A 13,962-nucleotide genomic window follows, 5' to 3' on the forward strand; every position below is an offset into this window, starting at 1 on the left:
GACAGTACTACCCCAGTATTTTTTCCCACCCTCCAAAATTAATCTACTCTGGAAAACTACCAAAAGCTAGTATCTTCAGACCTCCACCAAAATAATCTGGAACTAGAACCCAGTCATCAAGTACCACCCTTCTAATCAATATAAAATATAAAATTAATAGGCTGGGAGTGAGCGGGGTAATGAGTAAACAATGCATGGATAAGAAAGGTCTTTTTCAGACTCTAGATACTACATCGCAAGAACCAAGGAAGAACATTTGGAAATTAAAAAAAGAAAACACAAATTTGAAGACAGAAAATAAAGTCTCTCTCCAAGTTTAAACAAAAAGGAATGAGGATAAACAAAGAATCATACGGAAGGCCTAAGAATGGATGGGAGTTTAGTAGGAGGCTTAAACCTCCCAAGAAAACACCTGAGTCTCGAGACTAGACCCACAGTCCACCCAGGGTCCAGAAGACTGCAAGACATAAAACTCCAGAACAGCATCAATAAAGCAATCTTAGAAGCTATTGGAGGATACACGACGGCAAAACAGGTAGAAGGGGAATCCCGCCCTGTCATGCAACTGAATCTTGCTAAGACAGTTAAAGGGGTTCTAAGGATTAGTCCCAAAATGCTCTAGTGTAACCACTACATGCAATAAATTATCCTCCCCCAAGAATCTCAAATATGTTATGTACTATTTTGGATAAACTGAAAAGATAGCCACAGAAAGCATTTTCTGTTCCGGTTCACACAGGAGAAGCCAGGCTGAGAAGGCCGCTGCAGGCTATTTAACATGCCAGATTTTCTTTGGGAGTGAAAGGCTAGGTTGGGTGGTAGGAAGGTCTGAGGAACATTTGATTATGTAAATGTATTTCTTTAACAAAGTATAAAGAGGATAATAGAAAGAGAAACAGGGCTACTTTATTAAAATACTGAGTTTATTTCACATGTATATTTTTGTCTCCCCACCATTTCCATCTGTCTGACCACCACTACTACTATTCCTATCATAACATTCCATACATACTTAAAACCAAGCAAAGGGTGGAGTTCCATCTTTAAAAACTAAACAGGCATTTTGGACAACACATTCTTGGCAATGGAACGTGGACAACATTTATCAGACACGGTAGGGAAAGTTCTCACTCTGCATTATAAAAAGGACAGCCAGATATCAACTGTTACAGAAATGAAATAAGACGGAAAATTTTTAACAAACTGTTTAAACTATTTTCTTAAAGAGACTTCCTCCACTGCCAGAGATCTTGAATAGCCTGGAAAAAAAAAAAAAGAAATGTGGTTGAAAAACCACAACACTTCATAGACACCAATAAATTAAACTTCGTCTCTTTGTACAATTCAAAATAGCTATTTTTCATTCCACCACCAAAAAGGTTCACTCTAGTTAATTAATAACTGATTTCAAGGAAACTTATAATTTAATTTCAAATACTTCAATTTGAACATAAAATCTTATGATTCTTGTAGGCAAAGTCACTTTCATACTAATATACACTTAACAGCTTAGACATTTAGCTAAGGAAATCAAGACTAGTTTGGTCAATGTTGCCTCAATGCCACCTGCTTTAGAGCCAAATTCAGAGAAAAACATGCACCCATACATGGGACACATACTAAAAAATTACATTTACCTGAAATAAGCTATATAAATATACCAATTATAGCCTCCTTTATCTCTATGTATCTTAATAGTTCCTTGTTTTACAGAATTTGCTTACAAATTCCTTAGTTAGGCTTTTATCTTGGTACACTGGAAGTTTCTAGAGTGGTCACATCCAATTTTATTAATGAGAAGGCATATGAGGCAGTATATATAACATGTTCTGCCTTATTAGTTACTCAGACAAGCTCTTCCAGTTTAAACACATAAAACCATCTTCCATGACTTGTCTTTCCATTCCTAAAAACTAATACTGCAGTGCTTCAAATCAACAGGAACTGAATATCATGTCATTCTCTAATCATTAAGTTAAACACAAATATCAAACTATTTCATAGTATTTGAAAAAGTCAAAAGGTTATCAGATGTTCCCTGACCTGCTTTATAGAGAATACTGACCTCTGAATAATTCATGCTTCAACTTTGACCAAACATTGTTTGCACCTTTATACAAACATTCAGCAAAACTTTTATCTGCAATTATTTCCTCAAAAGGTAGTACATTTTCTTAAGTCTAATTCAAGAGTTTCTGCAAAAGGTTGCTATTTCTCAGGTCCCATCTAGATTTTATTAGCTTAATTCTCACAAACAACTCGAAAGAAAAACTGCACAAGCAATGGAAGGTATTTTATACACTGATTATTCGTATCTGCAACTATGCAATAAAAATGTGATGCCATCAGTGTTTTGGTAATTTCCATTAATAGTGAAGTGAGTTATATTTTTCATTATTACAGGATTTCATCTTGGCACTTCAAAATATGCTTTCAGTTTTGAAGTCAGAAAATACTTCTGATAGCAGTGAGTTCAGTCATTTCAGCTACAAGACTGGTATTATACTATTTGGAAGGCCTTTGCGATTTCAACTCTTATCTTCATGTGCATTTTTCTTAATCAAAAATTGTATTTTACCAATTCCTTTGGTATTAAATTATGTATTTCTTATGCTTACCAGTTACAGATGATAATTTATATATCTCACTTGCCATGATTTTCAACACTGAATTAATAATTATCTACTGCACCATTTTAAAAGGGCTTTTATTTTTACTAAAATGCCCGCTATTCAGAATATACACTGGCATTCTGGAATTCAAATATACATAAAGACAGAATAGCAACCAAAAGAATCAAAAAGATTCAATCTGATTATCTCAAGGCCATGGCAATGAAGGCTCAACTCACGTAAAGTGTTGCCATTAAGTGATCTAAGTACTAAATATTATGGCAGAAAAAGAGCTCTATTAACAAATTTCTTAATTTACCGAATAAAGCTGAACACAGGAGATTTAGGGAGTCCTGACAAAAACAACACAGACCATGTCCTGTATGTACACAATGCCTAGCAACCCTAACAGCTTTTACATTTTCCTTTACAACCTGAGTCGTCAACCAGATGACAGTAAAAATAAATGCATGATTTTTCTTTTACTGAGAAAATACCTTTATATCAAGAAATACAAAATCTAAATCAATATATTGAGTACAATTTGGCTTCCTGCTTCCAGATTTTACACTTAGGTCTATTTCAGCAACATGTACTTCCCATAACATCTATGGAGAAAATCATCTCTGCCAACTCGTAAGAAAGCAAAAAGACCAGACTGCCCCAAGGAGCCAAACGGAGCAGCAAGGAAAACCACAGCTCATTCCTTAGCCAACACAGTACCAAAAGCAAACCGAGTTCAGTAACCAAGAAATAATTTACCAACTATATAAAAGCTGGGAAAAATGCACTAAAAAAGTTATCTTTTCAGTTTTTGCCAACTAAATTCTTAAGAGTTTCCATGTATTTAATCTGAAGTGTTGTCTGTGGTTAGGAACCTTTTAAAAGAAGCCAATACCTAAAGAGACTAAACAACCATAATAAATCACAATAAAAATTCTGGATTTGGTCATGTCTCCAGAAAGTTCAGTTACCTCCTGGTCAGTCATCCGGAAACAATTCTTCACATAATTGATAAACTTGGCTTCCACTTTGGGAAGGGAACCACCCTATGGAGACAAAAGCATTAAGGCTAAGTATAGAAGCATTTTTTGAGGGAGATCATTATGAAATTCCTCAAAGATTTGCGTGCTATTTATTACATGGGATTATTTGTGATCATTCCTTGTCCTTTCAAATCTTTTAATACTGAATAAATCCTTTTTTAAAAAAGCCTAGAAAGACACTTGCAGAGCGTATTAGGACCTAGGTCTTCCATACAGAATAAGTTTCGGACTTCCACCCACCCACTCCCAGCCACTCTAAAAACATACAGCCCCTGTGAGTATCATACACAAGTGACAACAGCTGTTAACCTGAAATCTTCTGTGCAGTTTAGAAAGATAAAGGAGTTTCAGGTGCGGTGAATTCTTAACTGCCTCATCACCTATAAAATAAACCTCACTTTAATTTACACTTTTAAATTACTGCCACATCTGTTATTTGATTCAAATATTTATTGAGCAGCTAGGGAAATACATGGTCAGAGGTGAGGCAACTGCACAAATAGAAAGCAAAGTATAAGGTTCACTGAATCACAGCAGGCAAAGTGTTTTAGGAGATCAATTGATTGCTTCCAGCCTGGAAGGGGTGTTGGAAGGGGTGTGGGTGGGCGGCCAATCAGGAAAGGGGATTGAGATTAAAATAGAAGACTTCAGTCTGGATTGTTGATGATACTCAGTTTGGACTATATGTGTCTCTCCTTTTCCTCTCCCCATCTTTGGGCTTAATTTATCAGTAGTGCCCAGGGCTGTTCAATGAGCCTGCAATTAAACCAAGGAGATAGGACCATATTAAAATTGAGGGGGAGGATATCTAAATTGTCAGTCTAGCACTGTATGCAAAGGATAAAAACACAGCAGTGATACCAGGAAGGCTAAAAGGTTTACAGCAGTACTGAAACAAAGTCAAGAAATACATTCTGGTTCTAAAATGTTAGTTTTCCAACTGACTCATAACTGCATAAGGAAAGGAAATCTACCGAAGCCTTGCAGAACCTAGAAGGCATAGAGAAATCAAGGGAAAAGGAGTCATTAACTTTTCCTCTCAATTCTACATTTATTTTCAATAACTGAGGTCTAAGAATATTAATATTGTTCATAGAATTTTAAAGGTTCCTCTCAAATGTTTCAAGGCATTTAAATCAATTACACCATACTCCAGAGTTCACTAAACTCCATGAAATGTAGATTCGCCCAACTCCAAATCAAGCAAGTAGAACAAAAGCTAATCTTTTTCTCACATGTGGCCACTATTTAAGACAAACGATAACTAAATGTAAACATGTTTGTCATTCAAATATTCAAGTATCATATGTACTGACTGGTGACACCTTGGTGCAAAAGGCAAAAAGAAATAATTCATTTGTTGAAGAATGTTTCTGACTAGTCAAAAGTGAGTAATTGAAAAAAAAAAAAAAAACAGTAACAGCCAGACTACATTCCCAGCTGTTCGCAATTTTAGAAGACTCATACGCCCTCTGCTGGTACTGTGGCATGTTATGAACAGAACAGGAATGGGACATGGTCTAATTTAACATCTAAAGTCAGAATATATCTTACAATCAACTTACTTGTATTTCTTTTATAATGGAAAATAAAGCATATGTAAATTTAAATATACAAAAAAAAATCACCAGAGATTATAAACTAGTAAGCCATTTTTGAGAAAATTTCACACCACAAAAGGGCAGGTATATTAGGATTAAAAAATGAGAAACAGTTGTGTTCGAATCCCCAGAAAGTTTAAGGAATATTATTTTACTCACTTTTTCTATACTTGCTTGCATTTTTGCTTTAATGTCTTCTACAGAGCTAGGTCCTTTAGGTGTTTTCGGTGTTTTTTCCTGTTTTTTGAAGGATTCTTGACCCTGGAAGAAAAAGTAAATTTCAACACAGTATCTGGATTTTCTCAATAAATAAAATTCTTAAATCCTTTACTGTAAAAAAGTGTGTATACACCAGAGTTGAGTTACCAGTATAAATTATTTCATCTGAACAATTATTTTTGCCCTTAAATTATTCCTTACGAAACGAATAAGAAACTAGAAGGCACCCAAGAATGAATAGAAGGTATTACAGTTTTATGCCTGGGGCCCATTCCACAGAACTTAAGAGAAAATCTCCCAATATGCAGCCAGCTGTGAGAAACTGCCTTATGTGATAAATATACCTTTTATATATAAGCAAGAACCCTTAAAAAACACAGTATCACAGAAATCTTTGTTGGCTTTCTCCCTTCTGAGAAAGCCAGCCGCAATATACAGTTGACCTGTGAATGTCAACAGATGACCCCAGCACTCAGCACGGTCAGAAATATGCGTATTACTAGCTTACTGTCAGCCCTCCACACCTGCGATCCCTCTGCGTCCAGGCTGAACCAACCACGGGTGTGCACTACTGTAGTGTTTACCACTTAAATCCGTGATAAATGGACCCATGCGGTTTAAAACTGTTGTTCAAGGGTCAACTGTCCAGTATAGGATGAATGCCAACAAAATAAGCACATTTTAGCTCTCTTGACACCCTAAAGTCCTTCTCCAAAGACCTACCAAATTTTATGAGAGCAGTAGAACCTAACTACTTCAATGAAGCTTGCATCAGTATGTATGTTACCACTTACTTTTGATCTTGGTGTTGACGGTTTTGAGTCTTTTCCATTTTGGTTCGATTTTTGTGCATTTTTGGCTGGAGTATCTCGTACAGACTGCAATTAATTAAATTCATCACATTAATCTTAATCAATGCCCCTCCCTTCAGAACAAACTTACTGCAAATTAAACTGCCCAAACCATGTAAAAGCAGCAGTCGGGTTAAGATAAAATAATCATTTTCACAAAAGGGCTAATGGGGAGAAGGCTACTATTACACAAAGAAAACAAGTTAATTCTTCACTATTAGGAATGTTTCCAAAATAGCCCTACTCAAGAGCAATTTTAAGTAGGAGATCAACATCTTCTATGACAACTTTTGATAACCATCAAACAATGGCATCAAAAAATCCCCACCTTTTGTTATTAACTATTTCAAACAATCTTAAATTACTGTATCTTACTTACTTTCTTTACTGGAGCTTTTTCTTCAACTTCCTCATCAAAATCGTCATCATCATCACTACAAATGAAGTAAGTGCTTATTACTTATTCAATGTACTCAACAAATCTAGAAAGCTTATCTAGAAAGTGGATGAACCTACAAGTTTAGTCAATCAAAGCAAATCAAACTTTTGAGGGTCGACAAAAGAACTAAAAGCACAATCCTTAAGGCAAATCCTGTCAAACGCAGCACATGGATGAACCTTACGGACATTACACTCAGTGAGACAGTCAAGACAGTCACAAGACAAATACTCTGTGATTCCACTAATTTGAGGTTTACCTAAAGCAATCACTCTACAGAAACCAAAAGATGGGTGGCTGCCAGGGGAAAGGTGGAAATGGGGACTTTTTATTCAGCGGTTACAGTTTTTAGTATTACAAGATGAGCTGAAGCTGTTAAACAAAATGTCATTGTGATTAAAACTACTAAACTGCACACTTAAAATAGTTAAGATGGTAGAGTGTTATTTTTTACAACTGAAAACAGATTTTGAAAAATGAAAATAGGGTTAAAGAAATTAAAATAGCAACATCCCACATTCATGGACCAGTAAATACCAAGATGGCAACTCCCCAAATTAATTTACAGATTTAACACAATCCCTAAAAGAATCCTAGGTGGCTTCTCCATAGAAACTGATCTTAAAACTAACATTGAAGCTCAAGGAAGCCAAAATGAACCTGACAAAGAACAATGTTGAAGCATTCATGTTAAGTAATTACAAACTAAGGTATAAAAAGCACAAAGCAACAGAAATCAGAATGTTTTACTAGTGGTAGGACAGACATGGAGCTGAAGGGTCCAGAAGCAAAACTATGTAAGCACAGTTAACTATTTTCAAAAAGGGGGGAAAGACCAGTCAGTGGGGTAAGACCTTTCACGAATGGTGCTAGGACTGCTGGGTATTCACAGTAACTGGCCCCTGCCTTACAGTACATACAAAATTCAAAATGGATAAAAGATCAAACATGGGCCAAAACTATAAAACTGGAATGGTTTCTTAGGTTTGACACCAAAATCACAAATAATAAAATTAACTGGACTTCATGAAAGTAAAAAACTTGTCTGTAAAGGACTGTCACACAGAGAAGACAATACATGGAATGGGAGAAAACATTTGTAAATTCTAAGGGATTGTTTCCAAAACATACAAAAGTTCTTATAGCTCAATAATATAAAACAAGTACTGGCACAGCTACAAAGGTGAATCTTAAAAATATTGAGGCTCAGTGAAACCAACCAGCAGAAAAGGGCACATATTATGATTCTACTTATATGAAATATCCAAAACAGACAAATCTAAAAAAAAAAAAGTGTATTAGTGGTTGACTAGAGCTGGAGAAAATGAGGGGTTATACCATCCTGAGGTGATGAAATGTTCTGAAACTGGCTGCCCAACTGGGCATATACCATAAACTACCGAATTGTACACTCTAAATGTGCAAACTAGGGGGTGGGGGGTGGAATCCAATTATTAGAGAAGTCCACAAGTCTGAAACAGGAAATAGTGGAATTGCTTGAAATTTTAATTACCTCACAAACTGCGTATTATATATATAGTCTCAAAAATAAGACTACTTTATCTACGTTCAACCAAAGAAACACCTCTTTTCCAATACCAGAGAAAAACATCTGCTGTGTTAACTGCATGAAGTACCATTTTACACTAAAAGCATATAAAATCTTTTAAGTGACTTTTATCAGTGATTTTTATCAATTTAGGCCCTAGCACACAAAAACTACATGGGCTACCCCATAATGAAAAGTAAGATGACAATGATTTGTCTACAGCTACTACCAGTACTGTAAGCAGTTTCACTTATCAGAATATTGCCTAATAAAACAGGTGGAGACAGTGTTTTTTTCTGGAGAACCCCACTTTTCCCATTGCCACCTCAATGCAGAACCAGAACAGTCTCCACCACCCGCTCACTTGACCTGGCTCCTGTGGGAAAACCCAAAACTTGGAAGTACAGCCCAAGGAGCATCAGGACCCAGCCCTAAGCACGGGCCACTTGGAGAATGGCCACTCTTGCCCAACCTGGGCCCCTGGTTGACCAGGCTTGAGTACCTAACACTTTCCGGGCCCCAAAAACTGTCCTTAGAGTAGTGTTACCCGTTACAGTTCCCTGGGCCTTTAAAAGTTTAACTTTTAAACTTTTTATACTGGAATATAGTTAACAGTGTTGTGTTGGCCATATTAAACTTTTAATGTACTAAATGGTCTTCAGCTTTTCTTGCTTACATCAACAGCAAGTCAACCAACCCCACACCATACCCTTTCCACCCCCAAAACAGGACCCATTGATCACTGTCTCCTAACCAACAGAATCTAAAACTTAGTACCCTCAATGGATCTATTAACTGCCTCTACTTACTCATGTATCTGACTATATACTTTTTCCCCCTTTTACTAAAAATCTTCCTGATTTGGACCTGGTTACCATCTACACTATTCATTCCTCCCTGATCAACTAACTAAGGAAAACTTAAAGGAGACATGGAAGACAAGAAGACCAACTACTTACACGGTAGTTACATCAGGAATTACCCCTTTTAAAGACAGGAAGTCCTGAAAGCCCAAGAATAATCAAGTAACAACAAACACCAACTATACTGTGTTTGTTGTGTGATATGCAGGTAACTTAGAACTTAAGCATTTAATTTAAAATTTCCTATTTTCTGCTTTCATTATCATGCTCAAAGACCTTTTTAAATAACTACCAGCTTGGCTAGTTGAGGTTACTGAAAATCTGATTTGCAGATATAATTTTTCATTAGTGCATGTTCTCTCAGGGTCTGTCTTAGATTCCAATTTCAGTTGGTTTCAGTATATATGCATCAACATGAGAACTCAAGAACAAAGCTGACAGGCAATTAAACATACAATAGTAACAAGTTTTTATATTGCTATTAGGAAAGACTGATTATGACTAGCATTTTATTCCATAGCATGTTTGTAACTTTACCATAGTCCAACCTAGTTAACAAACATATCAAATGTTTACAATCATTAAACTCTCCAATAAAACCCTTCTCCCTTTTAGAATCTAATTCTCTCCTAAGGACCAGACAACCATGGGCCAAAATACTTTATGGAGAAAAAAAATCATCATGTGACAACTTACAAAATGTATACAGCTGGAGCTATTCAGATTCTTTTTAGGCCTAACCCATTTATTACTGTACAATAATAAAATACAGCAGACTCAGCATATAGTAATGTATCCACTAAATCCTCCTCAGGGAAAAAAAAGGAACCTAGTCAAATATATTTAGAAAATGCTACATACCTCATCCTTTAACACAAACTGACAACCACTGACCATTCACCTCTTGTGTAGAACAGTTACTTAATCCCACATGATTTTGATAAATGGTTTTCATAACCACTCCCATACGACTAGGTCAAGTTTCTAAGGGCTTACTACTTACTCTTCATCATCATCATCATCGTCATCGTCGTCATCATCTTCATCTTCATCAGCAGCAAGCTTCACTTTTTTCTTTAAAAAACAATTGGACATACACTCATAAGTGTTTATCCAAACTACTGAACTAAAGGAAAGAATACATTCTGTGTAGTAAATTACATCCATACCTGGGGAACCTTGCTACCACTTCCAGGGGCAGAACGCTTTCCAGATATACTCAGGAGTTTCACCTCCTCCTCCTCCTCTTCTTCTGACTCTGCATCTTCCTCCACGGCTAAAATAAATTTCTTTATTAGCCACTACTAAAACTCAACAGCAAGAACTCAGGGAAAAAAACACTGCTTTTCTAGTTATAAATTACTAGGTTCCCACTTGAACCTATTACAGACAGTAGCACCAGAACTAAACATACTTTATAAAGTCCAAATTGGGAACAAAGCAACTGCATTAAAAAGAATAAATAGTGTAACATACCTACTAAGTGCTGTCCACTGATATGCACAGGCCCTGAACCACACTTCAACCGTAAGACCACAGGTGGTGTAATTTCAAAGCCCCCAAGAGAAACCTAAAAAGAAATTATAAACCATTAAATATTGTGGGAAAAAAATAAAAGGTTACATGTTTGGTATGAAATCTGTTCGTAACTTTAAAATGTTTCTGAACAAGCAAACCCATCAGCCAAATGAACAAATCAATGAGCCTGTTTTTTCATGAACAAGCAGCTACCATCATGTTCAAGAGTTATCAGTCACCCCAGTGACAGAAGAGTAACCTAAATGATACCCACCTTAATGTGGCAGAATTGGAATAAAATCTAATCAGACAAAATTAGACTAAAAGTCCTAACGCGCCCTTACCGTTGGCTGTACAGACATTTTCAAAGTTGCCAGTGTTACTTTAATTGGACTGCCTTCATAATTCATCGCCTCTGCTTCAACAACGTGTAACTCATCCTTTGCTCCAGCCCCTAAACTGACCTGTAAAGAGAAAAACAGTGCTTCAGCTTTCTATAAGCCCCTCAAGCTAGTTGTTTTTAAAAGCAGACAATTACAACCTTTCATTATTACCACTGACCAGAGAAACTGACTTGGGCACAATGCTGTCTTCAAGTTTTATGTGACTAAGATTCAGTAAATCTAAACAGAAAAACACATTTGATAACACAGATATTTATGTCATCACACATGCAAAGTATAAGTCACCTAACACTTACTAGACACTTACAAGTTAGGTTTAGGCTGTCTGTGGGGAACAAAGTAATATCTGTATCTATCACTCTCTTAAAAGGCTTTTTAATCCAACTGAAGAAGCGAAGTACACAAATAAGCAAAGCTGAACAGTGTGACTGGACTTTACAATTGCCAAGTAAGTGGTAAATAGGCCAAGTTTCCTGTCACACACATTTAGAAAATCAAGTATGTACAATAACTCAGAAAAACACTATTATAAAGTATTAAGGCACACTTAAGTAATAACAACTAAGAGGCTGAAATCAAGAAAGGTTATGTAATTTATTTTTAAAAGTTTAAGTACCGTTCTTAAAGATAACTGGTGCTCATTTTCATCATTATCCACCTTGAAGTGATAATCTCTGTCAGCCTTTAGTTCACAACCTGTAAATTAAGAACAAAACCAACTGTAACAAGGAGAAAAATAACACTGAAACTTCAGTGTGTGTAACTAAAGAATTAACTTATAAAGGAATTTTTACTATTCTAGCTACCAAAAGGGAAGAGGTACCACTCCCTGGATTTCTTGAACACAAGTTTATCAACATCAAACAAAATCCATACAGAGCGTTATAAATTTCACTTTCCCCCTACACTATTTAATTCTCAACTACATAGTCTCAGAAATAGGATCAAAAATTTAGTAAAGCTGGAATTGAAACCCATCCTAACAATGCTGATAAAATCCCACTATTTAAAAAAGTTGATTACCTACCAAAATTCCCAAGAAAAGTGCCAACCAAATTTAGAAGTGCCAAGAGTTACACAAACACCTACATCCACAGCTTGTATTTGTAGCATAAAAACTACAAATGTAGAATTAAACTCCTTATAGGGGTCAACATTCCACTTTTGAGGTGTCAGAAATTATGTACATTAAATTCTGCTTAGAAGTTAAAACATGGAAATATGTTAAGGATATTTCCAATAGAGTTTACATAAAAATTTTGATAGAAATAGATCCGAAAAGCTAGTTTTTCAAAATGCTAGGAATAAAAGCCTTAACGTATATAGTGCATGTTACTACTACCATTCATGAATAGGCAGTTATTTGAAATACCATCAGAATTAAATAATTACCATCTAATAGTTACTGGAAGAGATGCCTCAAAGCCTGACACAAGGAAATGGCTTCAACAATTAAGTTTAGTGAGACTGAAAAACCAAGACCGTTAGTATGCTACACTGTGCATGAGAGGGAAATACCCAAAACCTTACAGAAGGCTGCCTTCGCTGGTCTCCCTCTACCGCCCCAAATCATTTGTAATGCAATAGTTCTGGAAGCAAGGGTCGTCTAATTTTCCTTAAGCCGCTTCTAAGTTCAGTACCACATCTGTAAAGTGGGCGCGGTGAAATTAGAAAAATGATTCTCTCAACGAGTACTACCAACATAGATGTTAAGCACTGAACAAAGACCTCCAGAGTCCTGGCGGTACCAACCACTTCACCTAACATTTCCCGCCCACCAGCCTCAATTAAGCCCTGAGTCGCCTGGCTCGGGGGCGACAAGACACCAGAAAGCCCCGGATGTAGCTCCCACACCCCCTCCTCCCAACCACGTGGCAACCACGTGCTCCCCGCGGTCGCGGCCTCCTCAAGCCCGGCCGGGCCGCGCCTCCCCTCCCCGTGCAACCGGCCGAGGCAACGGGACCGAGTCTTGGCCCCACAGCTCCTGACCCTGAGGCCCGATGACAACGCCATGCTCAATCCATCTTCTCGTTAGGAAAGGAGGCTCAGGCCTCACACCCCGAAAGCACACAACCTCCTGCACCACAAACCCGGAGACCAGCATCAGGCACCCGCCCGGAATCAGAAGCCTATCAACTCACAAAGCCCCCAGAATAACTGTAGCCGGAGTTCTACCATGCCAGCTAACGCCAAACTCTCAACCGGTCGCTCCCAAGTTACTTCAGGCCCTAGGCCCCGACCGCTCATGCCCCAGCCTTCAGGCCGCTCCTCCTTCCCACCCTCTCCGTGCTGCCGGCTCGACTCTCCTGGATCCCCATCCCTCAGGCTGAAGGATCCTGGCAGCTCGCTTCCGACTCCCTCAGACCTCCAGCCTGCTTAATTTTCTCCGCCAACCCAGGCCTCAACATGATTCCACCCCCCCATCAAAGCCTCCAGGCCCTCCGCGGCCTCGCTCCAAGCCCCCAGCAGTTACCGAAAAGATAGTTCTGGGGCCTCAAGGGGCTCATGTCCATGTCCATTGAATCCTCCATGGGTTGGCTGCACGCACTTATGTGGGAGAGAAGCCGGACGGAATTAAACGACTACTATTGGAACCAGCAGCCGCGCAGGACGGAATCACACCAGGGAAAGGACGCGGGCTCCCCGCGTACATATATAGCACCCAGGAGATCTCGCGAGAGTTCCTCAAGTCCCGTTTCCGCGCGCGTGCTCCGATGCACCCGCCCCTCCCGGTCGCTCTCGTGCGCAAGCGCTCTTCAACTTCACTCCTTTCTACCTCGCCCCCCACCTCCTTCAGGTACTCCGCGGGCTCCCACCGAGCAGGCGCACTTGTACCCCGGCCCCACCCCTCCGCAGCAGC

The 13,962-nt window shown here is 38.2% G+C and overlaps 1 protein-coding gene across 11 annotated transcripts; it reads right to left on the reverse strand.

Annotated features, from left to right (window-relative positions):
- Positions 1–902: 902 nt before the first annotated feature.
- Positions 903–13,730, reverse strand: NPM1 (nucleophosmin 1). Of its 11 annotated transcripts, none has more exons than XR_015149008.1 (12): positions 13,576–13,730; positions 11,719–11,798; positions 11,043–11,162; positions 10,657–10,750; positions 10,350–10,456; positions 10,184–10,254; positions 6,709–6,763; positions 6,273–6,356; positions 5,419–5,520; positions 3,968–4,038; positions 3,587–3,661; positions 903–1,259 (listed from the first exon to the last, which is right to left on the reverse strand). XR_015149008.1 is itself a non-coding variant. In XM_086362240.1 (12 exons), the coding sequence occupies exons 2-12, from the start codon at positions 12,673–12,675 to the stop codon at positions 1,221–1,223; spliced, it is 870 nt and encodes a 289-aa protein (XP_086218366.1). In that variant the 5' UTR covers positions 12,676–12,747; positions 13,576–13,730; the 3' UTR covers positions 903–1,220. The 11 variants fall into 11 exon arrangements, 8 of the variants coding, with proteins under 8 accessions (XP_086218366.1, XP_086218363.1, XP_086218364.1 ...); XR_015149009.1 differs by having other exon boundaries at positions 3,968–4,414; XR_015149007.1 differs by having other exon boundaries at positions 6,709–6,781.
- Between the last annotated feature and the right edge of the window lie 232 nt (positions 13,731–13,962).

This window comes from Bos grunniens, chromosome 20 (genome assembly GCF_055505025.1).
Source record: "Bos grunniens cultivar Pamir isolate PY7600 chromosome 20, Bosgru_T2T1.0, whole genome shotgun sequence".
Lineage (NCBI taxonomy): Eukaryota > Metazoa > Chordata > Mammalia > Artiodactyla > Bovidae > Bos > Bos grunniens.